At 32.6% G+C, this 14461-nt stretch overlaps 2 protein-coding genes and 1 long non-coding RNA gene across 4 annotated transcripts; 1 reads left to right on the top strand and 2 right to left on the bottom strand.

Annotated features, from left to right (window-relative positions):
* The first annotated feature begins 563 nt into the window (after nt 1-563).
* Nucleotides 564-2516, top strand: LOC132602107 (uncharacterized). 2 transcript variants are annotated; one of them, XR_009567601.1, is made up of 3 exons: nt 564-864; nt 1657-2175; nt 2321-2516. It is a non-coding gene; the product is annotated as an uncharacterized LOC132602107 (long non-coding RNA). The 2 variants fall into 2 exon arrangements; XR_009567600.1 differs by having other exon boundaries at nt 574-864; nt 1841-2175.
* A 1285-nt stretch (nt 2517-3801) lies between these two features.
* LOC132603081 (metallocarboxypeptidase inhibitor-like) lies at nt 3802-6234 on the bottom strand. Its single transcript, XM_060315963.1, has 2 exons — nt 5531-6234; nt 3802-4201 (listed from the first exon to the last, which is right to left on the bottom strand). The coding sequence occupies exons 1-2, from the start codon at nt 5595-5597 to the stop codon at nt 3993-3995; spliced, it is 276 nt and encodes a 91-aa protein (XP_060171946.1). The 5' UTR covers nt 5598-6234; the 3' UTR covers nt 3802-3992.
* Nucleotides 6235-9506: 3272 nt separating this feature from the next.
* LOC132603080 (metallocarboxypeptidase inhibitor-like) lies at nt 9507-10855 on the bottom strand. The gene is made up of 2 exons (XM_060315962.1): nt 10699-10855; nt 9507-9894 (listed from the first exon to the last, which is right to left on the bottom strand). Exons 1-2 carry the CDS (start codon nt 10763-10765, stop codon nt 9686-9688), a joined length of 276 nt encoding a protein of 91 aa, XP_060171945.1. The 5' UTR covers nt 10766-10855; the 3' UTR covers nt 9507-9685.
* Between the last annotated feature and the right edge of the window lie 3606 nt (nt 10856-14461).

The raw sequence follows: 14461 nt of genomic DNA, 5'->3' as shown, positions 1-14461 counted from the left end.
CAAACCATTTGACATCAAAAATTTATTTTAGTTCAACATTTGTTGGAATTGATACTTTAGATCCGGATAAATCGTATATTGTAAATTCAAAATTCTTTCTTTTGTGTTCTTTATGTCCACCAATTGAATTTCTTAATTAAAAAATAGCTTTATGATTAGCCACTAATTCAATAACTTAATGATTATTGAAATTTAATTATAATTCGTTGTATTAAGTTTTAACAATTTAAATTCGAAATTTCTTTTGTATTCTTTATGTCCATTACCTTGGACTAACTTTATGATTTGCTGCTAATTCAATTACTTAATGGTTATTAAAAGTTTAATTATAATTAGTTCTATTAAGTATTGACAATTTAATATAACCAACGTAGAAGTGAATCTATACCGTAATTTATATCAAAAAAATATTATCTTCAAACAATGTTCAATAATTAATAAGTTATAGACAAAATGGATAAATTTAATTACTTTTCTTATCAAATTACAATGTAATTTTTTAACAAACTTTTTACTAATTTTTTTCTATTGTTTTGATTATTAAGATTTAGGAGGGAAACATGATGATTACACTAATTTACCTCTAAATTACGAAATTAATTTTGAAAAAAACGTAGCTATGCCTAAAATTTGAAAAGAACAAGTAATTGACAACACAAAAACAAAAAAAACAAAAGAGTTCCCTCCAGCTTTTTTCCCTCTAAAATTTTAACCCTAAATCATAGCATTCTTTTCCTATTTTAAAGAGATAAGAGACCCAAAACCCTAAAAGACTAAGCCCTCAAAATAAAACAAAAATGGCACCGTCATCTTCTCCATCTCACTTCCTGATTTCAACTTTTGCTCTCGAGACATATACCTAAGGTAAATTTTATATCCTTTGCTTTCTTACTTGTATTCCCCTATGTTTTAAACAAATTAGTTTGATCTGGTGAGATGAGGATCTGATTAATCTAAAGGAATCGTTTTTAGACTACAAATAAAGAACACCATTTTTACTAAGAACTTTTACTTTATCATTGTATCAAAATTTAGAATGAACAATAAGATAGGGTCGCGTCTTTTAATGCTCTATCATCACCTAATTTTCTCTAAAGAGGTTCATTATATGAAGCAGAAAAAGGATCTTTCAAGTATTAGCAGACAAAGAAACCAATATGGCTTGACAAAATTTGACTAAAAAAATCAAGTAGTTTTAATTGATATTACTAGCCACGTTCTTGTACTCGTTTTTTTTTTTTTTTTTTTTTTTTATTATTATTATTTTGGTCTCATTCACATATTTTTGTTAAGTGTTTTCTTAATCAATGAATAAAATGCCATTTACAGAAACAAAAAGTATTATTTTTTTGTTCTTGAAATGTATGTCTTTTTTATTTTTTATAATTCTTATGAGCCACGGTCTTGTACCCTTTTTATTTTATTTTTACTTCTTGTCTCATTCAGAATTTTGTGAAAGTGTTTTTTTTAATCAATGAATAAAATGCCATTTACGAAACAGGAAATTTTAGTTTTTTATTGTTGAAATGTATGTTTCTTAAATAATTTTTGTATCTCAAAACTATTTTCCCTTATAAATAATATTTTGAACAAAGTTAGAAAAATTATATTTCATTATCTAAATTCAACTAATGATATGATTATGTATATTCACAGGTACAGAAAAAATATGATAAACTTCTTCTCATGTTGAAGTTTTCATGGAATCTCGCAAGAGAAAAACAAGAAACACAAGTTGATGCCTTTCAATTAGATGCCACTTTAATTTTAATGTGGCTTTCCTCTTTATCTCCATAAAAGTATATATTTGCATATATGTTTCAATGGTTTTTTATTGTAGGATCAGTTTGATCAATTAAAAGAGCAGCAAGGAAAAGGAGATTTTTTTTTTAAATGATGATGATAAAAAGGATGGATATCTCCGTGCATATGACCTCGGAAAAAATATTAGTGAATATTTTGGTGGCCAACGAAGGTACAACTCATAAAGCAATCAGAATTGATCAGAAAAGCAACGAACAAGCGTGTGGAAGAAGTTAAAAGGGAAGCTGTGTAAATTGAAGAAATAAAGAAAGAAAAGGAAATAAGATAGCGGATTTGAGTAAATGATGCGAAGAAAAAATTCAAATGATGATTGCAGCTCAAGATTGACAATTAAATGATGCAAATCTAATCGTAAGTAGCTTATTTATATCTTTTTTATATTACTAATTCAGTAAATATATGATCTCTAAAAAAATATCATATTAATAAAGTTTAATTTTTTCAACGAATAATTTATTGTATCATTTTCTTATATTTTTTTTAATTGTTATTGCAGCTTTTGGAGGAGTGACAGAAGCATCAAAATCAATGAAGACATGAATAGTTATTATTTCTCTTGTAAAAGTATATTGATAGTTTAAAAAGTGATGTTTCACTATTTTGAATGATATTGTTGAATATTACATTTTTTTCTTAATATTGTATTTATTACACAATTGAAGATATTCTGCTACGATTGTCTATAAATTTCATGCCGAAAATGAATTCTCATTTACATTATAAGGCTAACATTTCGTGGCAAAATTTTCAATCAATAGCTATGATATTTTTGAATTCATGCTAAAAATACATATATTTGCCACACGAATGAGAACATGGATACACATTTTTATTTCCATAGCAAACAAAGAAAATCATTTGCTACAATTTTATTCATCGTGACAGAAAAGTAAGGAATTTTAGCTATGAGTCTTCGAATTCGTAGCTAGACATATTCTAGCAATTACCACGTATGAAGAACATGACTGTAATTTTTTACTTTCCGTAGCAAATAAAGATTATTTTAGCTATAATGCCATTTATTTCATGGCTAAAAGTGTGAATTCTTAGCTACAATATGAGAAAATTTGTGGAAAATACTTTAATTCATAGCTATGAATTTTTTAATTCGTAACTAAATATGAGTACTATTGCCACGAGACTAAGCTATAGAAACAACCACAAAATTTGAGTTTGCATGGCAAACAAATTAACTCTTTTGCTACAACACAACATCTAGTGGCTACAATATGAAGATAGCTACAACTTTTGTTCATCGTGGCAAAAGAATAAAATCACTTGCTATAAGTATATTTTTCGTGGCAAAAAATTTCTATCATCGCAGCTACAACCCAAAAAAAAATTCGTAGCAATAAGTGTAAGTCCTTAGCCACGGACCATGTAAAGTTTGTAGCTAACTTTTAGCTACGCTACATTTTGCTACGAATGCTATGGAAAAAAATATTGTGGCTAAAGTGTTTAGCCACAAAAAATTTCATATTTAGCTACAACTTATTTTGTAGCAACACATGCCTCTTGTTGTAGTGATAAAATTCTGGTTTTTTTCAAAACCTTTGAAGTTTTGACTGTTTTTCCGTCGAAATGCGTGTTATTTAAATTTATTTTGCTTGTTTCGATCTTTCTTTTTGTGTTTTTGCTCTGTAAATAATGGTCTATTAATAGACTTTTGGTCGATTATTCTTATATCATGGGTCAACATTGTTGCAACTTTGTCAAAGTATTTTGAGCTCCATATCGCCCTGAAGTTGTTAACTTTTTCCGATTCATGGTGTTCATAAAATTCTGATTTTTATTCAAAATTTTGGAAGTTTAGCAGTTGTTTGGATCATTCTTTTTCTGTTTTTGCTTATGTGTTATCTATACTTATTTTGCTTGTTTCGATCTTCCGTCATTTCAAGATATTTCTTGTAAATCACTTTTAATTTTACCGCACTTAGGTAAGATGAATGGAAAATGATTTCAATGGGAGATAAAAGCGAAGGAAACATATATCACCACACATTGGATGATCTTTTATTTAAATGATGAACACATTGCACCAAGATTTAATTTCTTAGCAACAGAGTCTGAATCCATCATACATTTTTCTTTGAACAACACTTCCCGTCACTTGTTATTTTTATATATCTAATAAGTGACTAAATGTTGAAAATAAGATAATACTGAAATTACATGCCCATGGCTATGGCATCCCCAACAAATGGCCCACAGGTCTTTCTAAAATTCCAACAGGCCTGACAGAACCAACCATTAGAGCAATCATCCATCGTATTACAAGGTTTCCCACAAGTTGGATCATCTTGAAATAGTTTTTTTGCAATTGGTAGTACATCTTCTTGGGCCATCACATGAATTTTCGCGGAGCAGAATGAATGAGCTGCAAGTCAATTAAATTCAAAATTGAAATTTATACGAATAATATACTCCTTATATATATATATCCCTTATATTCCAATTTATGTGTGTCACACTAAAGGGGAGCATCTAAGCAAGAGGTCATAGGTTTGAGCCGTGGAAAAAGCCTCTTGCAGAAATGCAGGGTAAGGTTGTGCACAATAATGCCTTGTGGTCCGGCCCTTCCTTGGATCATCGAATATTGGGAGATTGGTGCACCGGGCTGCCCTTTTATACTAAAGGGGAGCCTTGGAGCAATAGTAAAGTTATTTTCATATGACCTATAGGTTACGGGTTTGAGCTGTGGAAGCAGCCACTAATTCTTGCATTTGGTAGGTTATCTACATCACACCTCTTGAGATATGGCCCTTCCCTGTACTCTGATAACGCCGGAATGCTTTGTGCGTCGGGCGGCCCTTTTTTATGTGTATCATACTTTACTTTATGGTTTGTTTGAAAAGAATTTAATGTCCTATTTAGAATCAACTTAACATTAACTTTAATGTTTTTATTTTATCCTTAAACGATGCAAATGTCTATGATTTATTTTAGAATACAAATTTTGATTGCTAAGCAAGCCAAGTTCTCTTTCGCTTCTGAAATGATCGTTTTGGTAACTCTCTCTCAATAAAAAGAAAGAAGAGATGATGGGATCTTCAAGTAGCCCGATTAAGATTTGAAAAGATTACGGGGTATTATAACTACAAATGCTCTTTAAATCCTTTCCAAGATTCGAGAAAAATTAAGAGAACCCTTGCCAGGATATCAGTATCAATACTTTGTGTAAGACCATAAGAATTTATGTTATGTACCAAAAAAAAGATTTTGTTCGATGCTAGTTGAAATCAGAATATATGATGGCAATGGTGCCATGAGTGGTGATGGAGGAGATGAAGTGCTATTGGCGGAAAAAATTGGAGAAGAGGGGTAAAATAGATGTGGTGTTCACCTCATCAACAAGTCAATGTCACGCGTGAGGGGTTGGGCGTCGACACCTCTTACTGAGGAGGGATATATATGGTAGAGATAGCTTCCTTTGCTCATTTTTTTGCCTTGTTTTGGAAAAATTAGTGATTTTCATGGAGTTTCAAATTCTACGTAAAACTTGAAACTCATAACAATGACTATTTTTCAAGTATAGAAACTGAAGAATAGAGCTATGCATGAATTTTACCTGTATATTTGCGCCACTTGACTACCATCAGGGTTATTTTTATAAGAAAATATAATAGATAATAAACTATTATTTAATCTATTTTACATAGGAGATGAGCAAATTTAACCCTTGAAGGAAGAGGATGAAAAGAATTACCAGCAATAACCACAAGGAGAGCGGTGAAAATGATAGCAAGTGTATGTGAAAAACCCTTTTCAGCCATGGCAATAATACTAAGTAAAACTTCGAGGTTGAGAGATTGATAATTTAATTAATGAAGATGGAATTTCCATCCTATACGAAGTTTAGTATTTATAAGCCTTTATCAAGAGACTTCGCAAAGTTTGGCCATCAAAACATCTAACAACCAGTGGCGAGCCCAGGATTCATTGGTTCTGGGTGCTCACCTTAAAATCAACAAAGAACGTATCGTTTTGGGTGGGATTCGAACTTGGCTCCTCCATGGCTTAGCCTAAAGCCTACAACCTCTTAACCAGAGCACCAAAATTTTTTATTGCTTCTTGGGTGATATATATAATTTTATACCAAAATTTCAATATTTTCTATATGCCTACATAGAGTATCCGCCACAATTAATGGGTGCTCGAACACCAAAAAATAATACATGGGTTCGCCCCTGCTCACAACCACACAAGTTTCTCATTTTTTGGTTGTTGATAATTTTAAGGAATATTACTATACATGTCATTGAAGATTAAGATATTTGAATTTGAATTAAAATATATAATTATTGAGAATTTGAGACGCCGTCTCTAAACCTGCAAATTGAATAATTATGAACTGGAAATTATTTATTCTCTCAGTAATGCATAATTTATTTCTATTTCAAAAGTACTATAATAAATATAAAATTTTAATACAATATTAATTAAATATCATACCTGCCAATAAATAGTTAGAGTTAGCGTTTGTAGCAGCTGACAATAATGGTTGACACTAAAAGTTGTAATGCGTGGTGGCTGATCGTGATGGCGGTTGGTGAAGGGGGGCTAAAGGGTGGTAGTAGTTTTGTAACGACGTCGATTTGAGTAGAAAAAACTTTACCTCTTTAATAGACATATTCAGCACAAATCAGAATTACTCGAGGCATGAAATTTAGATATAGGATGGACAAGCAATATATATATATATATATATATATATATATATATATATATATATATATATATATATATATCTACCAGCACGTTTTATTCGTTTATCGCTGGGACCCCAATAGATAGAGATAAACATTCAAGGACCATAAAACAAAGACTAGCATTCTTGTTTTTGGAATATCATGCATTGGTACAAGGAATTAATTATTGAAGTAATATGCTACCTACCCTATATGATAGAGGTGCAACCGGTTTGGCCTTACCGGTTTTAACCGGTAACCGGACCGGTTAAACCGGAACTGGAACCGGAACCGGAACCGGAACCGGTAGAACCGGTTAACCGGTTCCGGTTAACCGTTTAATGGTTTACCGGTCCGGTTCCAATATTTTGAAAACCGGAACCGGTTAAACCGGTAAAACCGGAACCGGACCGGTAAAACCGGAACCGGACCGGTTAAACCGGTTTAACCGGTAAAAAATTAAAAAAAAAAAACTAAAGTATATAAGTAAGTATATATAGTATATAGTACATATATAAGTATATAAGTATATATATTAAGTATATATAGTATATAGTACATATATATAAGTATATATAGTATATATATTAAGTTATACACATATATAAGTATATATAGTATATAAGTATATATAGTATATATATTAAGTATATATAGTATATATAGTATATATATTAAGTATATATAGTATATATAGTAGATATGTATATATAGTATATATATTAAGTTATACATATATATAAGTATATATAGTATATAGTACATATATATACATATATATAAGTATATATAGTATATAGTACATATATATACATATATATAGTATATATATTAAGTTATACATATATTTAGTATATATATTAAGTTAGACATGTATATAGTATATATAATAAGTTATACATATATATATAAGTATATATAGTATATAGTACATATATATAAGTATGTATAGTATATATATTAAGTTATACATATATATAAGTATATAGAGTATATAGTACATATATATAAGTATATATATTAAGTTATACATATATATAAGTATATGTAAGTTATACATATATATGTATACGAAAAACACTATTCTGTATTGCTGACTTGCTGTTAGGCTGTTAGTCAGTAAATATTTAAATTTTAATTATAAAGTTGTATAACATATGAAAATATAGCTACAATATACAAATAAATACTATAATATATATATATATATATATAATACAAAAAACAAAAAAAAATAGATTTTAACCACTTCAAACCGGACCGGTTTCGGTTTGAGGTTTAAAACCGGTAAACCGGAACCGGCCGGTTCCTTAACCGGTTCCATAACCGGTTCCGGTTGGAACCGGTTGCCACCTTTACTATATGATTATCGACTATAAAAGTAATGTGTGATATGAATCTAAGTATTACTTTTTTTTTTTAAATTGATTTTCCATATCGTGCTCGATACCTGCATTAGAGCACCGACTAATCTAAATTTGCACCGCGTAACCATTTAATGGAGAATTGCTCCCTAACCTAATTTGTTCTATACCCATGACTCGAACCCCAGACTTTCATTAAGGATGGAGAGACCCTATTCATCCCACCACAATTTTATATTGTTGATAATTACTGAAGCAATTAGTTTTCTTTTTTCCTTTTTTCTAGGGGAAGTATATATATTTACTAGTTCACATATAAAACGTTAATCGATCTAAAATCGCTCTTCTTATATTAGTGTAAAGTGTAATGTGAAAATTTTCTATTATAAGGCGGCTGAGTGAATCGGAATTATTCTACAACCTGAGTCAAATATAGTTTATTCACTCACTCTTAGATTATTACAAGATCTAGGCTTTTTTTGAAAGTTAGTTTGGCCATAGATATTAAAGTTGAAATTTGAAAATTTGAGTTTTTGAAGTTGTAATTTTTAGAGCTTGAAGTTGTGTTTAGACATGCATTGTAATTGAAACATACAAATAATTGTATCAGAAGTCATAAGTTCACATGAACCCATAGCCAAAAGGTTATATCCACCCATGGTTATAGTAAATCAAGTGAGGATCGCAATGATTGAACTTCCCGAGTCTTTTTTTCAAATTTGTGCAATTATAACAAAATTGTCTTCACTTTGTAAAGGGTATAGGAAGAAAATTCTTCACGATCTCGAAGAATTTTCTTCAAAAGAAATTCAAAAGACGTTCATATCAAGGAGGAACCAAAGGAAAGAGATAAAGAATGAAAAATTTTAATAATGACAACGATAAAGTCAGTATTTTGAATAAGCCCTCAAACCAATTCAAGAAAGAAGGGTAAAGTAGAGGAATTTGTGTTGGTCTTAACAAATATCAAAAGATGTAGTTCACGAATTTCAAACATGAAGAATTCTTAGGAGAAAAGTATTACAGCAACTGTAGATTTGGAGATGAATTAGATGAGTCATTAATTTTCTTAAAAATGTTACGCATTTGAGTTGAAATAAATTTGATCAAAACGGGCTAAATAATGGGTCATAGACAACATGCCATGCCCAACTCCTACCAAATCTTAGTTTTTTTTTTTTTTTTTTTTTAAATTACCAAACGAACTTAGTAGAACCTTTTTATCTTTATCAGGACTATATTTGACATATCAGGAAAAAAAAAGATAAATAAAAATATCTGACAAGATTTTTTATGGATTAGTTTGAACTACATATTTAGTCCAAATCAGCCCATCTTTTAGAAGAACTGAATTGGACAGCACAAAATCGGAAAATTACACCCAATGACCTTGAAAATGGATGGTCTTGAGCTTTTGAACCCCGTTAGCCCCGTGAGCAAACCTTCAAGGTCAAAAGTCAAAGTTCTGTCCGTGAGGCAAAATTTGTTAAACCTGAACTTTTTCCATGAGTCAAGCGTGATAAAAAATTCAAGACCATAAAATTTCAAGAGCATTCTTGTAAATCACTTGCTAATTTTACCGCACTTAGGTAAAATGAATTCAAAGGGAGATAAAAGCAACGGAAACATATATCATCACACATTGTATGATCTTTTATTCAATTGATGAACACATTACACCCGATTTAATTTCTTAACCACAGAGTCTGAATCCATCATACTTTTTTCTTTGAACTACACTTTCATCACTTGTTATTTATTTATTTATCTTATAAATGACTAAATGTTGAAAAGAAGATAATAGTGAAATTACATGCCCATGGCTATGGCATCACCAACAAATGGCCCACAGGTCTTTCTAGAATTCCAACAGGCCTGACAGAACCAACCATTAGAGCAATCATCCATTGTATTACAAGGTTTCCCACAAGTTGGATCATCTTGAAATAGTTTCGTTGCAATTTGTACTACATCTTCTTGGGCCATCACATGAATCTTCGTGGAATAGAATGAATGAGCTGCAAATTCAAAATTAAATTTTGTAAGAATAATATAATTTCTCTGTTCCAGTTTATGTGTCCTAATTTCCTTCTTAGTATGTCTCAAAGAGAACGTCATATATTGTTATTTAGAAATAATTTAACTTCAAACTTTCTATTTTATTCTTAATGAAATGATTTTAGCCACACAAATAACTTATTGCTTGTTTTAAAATATAAATTTCAAATTCACTCATGAAATCCAAGTTTTTCGATCAGATGCCGGCAGAAAACAGAACAATATGGTGGTAGTAGTGTTGTAAATAGTGGAAGTGAAGAAAGTGTTAGCGGTTGACGAAGAAATGGAGAGAGGAGGGGGTGAAATGAGCTAGGGTCGGGTGGTGAGGTGGCATGTCATATGGAGTTCACCTCATCAAAATGTCAGCGTCACGTGAAATTGAGCAACTACCTTGGATAACACTAACGGAGGAAGGTATATTTGGTAGAAATAGGTTCACTGGCCACTTTTGACACAAGTCTTTGAAAAATAGCTACTGTCATAGAATTTCAAAATTCACAAGTGAAATTTCAGGATAATATCCTGGAATTTCACCTGTTGAATTTAAAACTCCATGAAACCAGTTAGTATTTTTCAATTATAAGGACTGTAAAGTGGCTATTTGTGAATTTTATCCGTATAGTTGTGCCACTTGACTAGCATCAGAGATAATTTTATAGTAAAAAATATAATGGAGAATAAGATCGATCATTTTTACAATAGTCGAGGAGCAAATTTAACCCTATTCCCTTTTAAAAGCATAGGAGAAGGATGAAATGACTTACAAGCAATAACCACAAGGAGAGCGGTGAAAAGGATTGCAAATTTATGTGAGAGACACTTTCCGGCCATGGTAATAATACTAGTTAATTAAACTTCAAGGTTGATATATTGACAATACAATTGATGTAGATGACATTTCATTACTCCACGAAGGGGTAGTATTTATAAGCCATTTATCAAGAGATCAGACTTGTCATTGGCCATCTTTGACAATCAAAATATCTCACAGCCACACACATTTTTTCATTTTTTTTGTTGATAACTTTATAAAATATTATAACACATGGCGTTGAAGTAGATGTTTGAATTTGAATACAAATTCTAATTATTGAGGTTATCTCTAAATTGGCATACTGGATAATTATGGATACTTCCTTCATCTCAAATTATTTAAAACGTTACATAATTTGAGACAAATAATTTTTAATAATTACGACAGATAATTTGAACCGGAGGGAGTAATTATTTTCTCTCTCAGTATCTAAACGTGCAAAGTGGCTGATCGATCGTGATGGTGGTTGGTGAAGGTGGCTAAGGGTGGTAGTCGTGTAACGACGTTGATTTGAGTAGGAAGCATTTTACCTCTTTAATAAACTTATTCAACACAAATCGAAATGATTCCAGCCGGTGACTTCAGATACAGGACATTGAAAATTAAAAAAGATTAACAAAAACAATACCAGCACGTCTTATTCGTTTATCATTGGGACCCAAATAGATAGAGATAGACATAGACTAGCATTTTTATTTTACTAGTAGCATGCATCGGTACAAGGGATTCATTATTGAAGTAATAAGCCACCAACTCTATATGATTAACTACTAAAGTAATGTGTCGTGAATCTATGTATTACTGTATAAAGGAAAAATTACACGACGTGGTAAATGTTTAGATTATATTTATGATATGTGGCTACAGTTTTAAAAATTTATAAAATGTGGCCACATTTTGTTTTTGTAGCAAATACACAATACACGTGCATAATTATATGTGCTGATACAACTCTTCCGCGCGTATTAGCTAATACATTATTTAAATATACAACTGATACCAGTGATTTCAGTTAAGCCAGCGCAACTATATGCGCTCATACAATTGATACCCGCTATTATGCACTGATACAACTCTAAACTATAACTGTCGGTCTGTGGTATGCGCAACTGTAGCTACGTTGTGAGGACCCACAGCTGGGCGCTGACCATGCTGTGAACCTCTGGGTATCTGACCCCATAACTGACTGCTGTGGCATCTGCGCCCTGCTGACTAGTCATGACTACTGGAGGTATTGTACGGCAGGAAATCACAGACAATTCGAGATAGCACGCTGCAGCGCCTCGAACCCGTGACCTCAAGCCCTTTACATTCCCCTGAGGGAATCGACTCTTACCAATTGAGCTGCAGCTCAACTGGTAAGAGGCGTCTCCTTCGGGAGGACAAAAGGCTTGAGGTCACGGGTTCGAGGCGCTGCAGCGTGCTATCTCGAATTGTCTGTGATTTCCTGCCGTACAATACCTCCAGTAGTCATGACTAGTCAGCAGGGCGCAGATGCCACAGCAGTCAGTTATGGGGTCAGATACCCAGAGGTTCACAGCATGGTCAGCGCCCAGCTGTGGGTCCTCACAAAAAAAGGCGACTTTTTTGTCGAGGATCCACAGTGATCTACACTGTAGGTTGCCCCCTCTACTGACTGTTGTGGGTATCTGACCCTGCTGACTAGCTGACATGCATCTGCGCATGGACTACTGAGCTATTGTGGCAAGAAATCAAGACAATTCGCACACGCTGCAGCGCTTCGAACCCGTGACCTCAAGCCTTTTGTCCTCCCGAAGGAGACGCCTCTTACCAGTTGAGCTGCAGCTCAATTGGTAAGAGTCGATTCCCTCAGGGGAATGTAAAGGGCTTGAGGTCACAGGTTCGAGGCGCTGCAGCGTGCTATCTCGAATTGTCTGTGATTTCCTGCCGTACAATACCTCCAGTAGTCATGACTAGTCAGCAGGGCGCAGATGCCACAGCAGTCAGTTATGGGGTCAGATACCCAGAGGTTCACAGCATGGTCAGCGCCCAGCTGTGGGTCCTCACATACGTATCGTAAATACACAAACTGTAGTTACGTTTTCATAATTACGCTCTAACTACAGCTATTTATAAAAAAAATTCTACTTATTAATTACCGAAAGCAATGTACCAATAATCTAAATATTAGTAGTATCTTTGTTTCTTTTTTAGGAAAGGTAAATTACCGAAAGCAATGTACCAATAATCTAAATATTACGTTCACTTTTTTTTTTTTTTTTTTTAAAAAAGAAATTCTTTTTTATTACATAAGAGGTAGGGGTAGGGCAAATGGAAAGAAAATTACAACGTGGGGATTCGAACCCTCTCCAATAAGGGGAAAGTTCAGGTAATCAACCAACTGAATTACCTCCCTACTACTCGTTCACTTACTAAACAATAATTGGTTTAAAAACGCTATCCACAAAGCTCCTGAATGATTCAAAATTGTTCCACAACTTGAGTCAAAACATATATCACACACATAGTACGATGCTCTTTTATTTAATTGATGAACACATTACACATTTTCGTCACTTATTTTACTACTATATATAAGAGACAATTCAAAGAATTTTGTAGTACTTAGTTACATTATAACCATTTAGTTAGCTTGTCAATTAAATAGGATTTGCTCCTTCAAATATTTGACCTTATATTTGTTATTTATTACTTCATATTACAAAGTATGTTTTCAATAAATCAAGATATTTTCAAACCCTTTTTGGTAATACATGGCCCCTTAGACTAACTTTTTGGAGGTGAGGTATGTACCATGATTTTTTTCTATGTCTTATTTTTGCCCCTACATTATTTCTTTTTTACTTGGGTTGCCGCATCCAATATGGTACTATGAAGTTGAGAAGATATTCAAGTCAATTCCTACTCAAAAGCAGAAAGAAATAAAAGGAAACTCTTTTCTTTGTTGGTTTTCGAGTGTTATTGGGATTTAGATCCTTTCTAGGAAGGATTAGACCTAGTAGTATAAATACATGCTAGCTAGGATTTATTAAGTAGCACAGAACATAGAACCTAAGAGTATTCAATCTTGTAACTAACTTTCTCCCTTATTAATAAAAGTGTCGGCTGTTCTCCGTGGACTAAGATCACATCGATCCGAACCATGTTATTTACTGTGTTTTTATCGTTTTCGCCCTAACAATTGGTATCAGAAGCTTACAGGTCATGAGATCTAGGAGACGAGGAGACTATGGAATCTATGAAGTTTGAGGTAGCGAATTTTGATGGGCGAAATAATAACTTCAACATCTGAAAGATCAAGATCATGGCGTTGCATTGAGAGAATGATCAGTCTATGCTTTGGCCGACTCATACCCCGAAAATGCGAAAGAGGCCGAGAAGCAGAAGATTGAGATGGACGCGTTTAGCACAATTCAATTATCCTTATCAGACAACGTGTTATGTGAAGTCAGTACCAAGAAAACAGCTTCGAGTTTATGGAAGAAACTTGAAGATTTCTACCAGAAGAAATCAGTAACAACTAGAATGTTGTTAAGACAGCTTTTACATACCTTCAAGATGATGACAAGTACAACTTTACAGGATCATCTTGATGCTTTTAATAAATTGGCTATGGATCATACTCATGCTGATATTACAGTGGGAGATGAAGAACTAGCGTACACTCTACTGTTTTCATTATCACAGGTGTACAAAGATATAGTTAATTCAATGATGTACAGTAAGGAGGT

This window comes from Lycium barbarum, chromosome 7 (assembly GCF_019175385.1).
Source record: "Lycium barbarum isolate Lr01 chromosome 7, ASM1917538v2, whole genome shotgun sequence".
NCBI classification, from domain to species: Eukaryota; Viridiplantae; Streptophyta; class Magnoliopsida; order Solanales; family Solanaceae; genus Lycium; species Lycium barbarum.
Note: the sequence above shows the minus strand (reverse complement) of the source record. Positions and strands in the feature narration are given on the sequence as shown.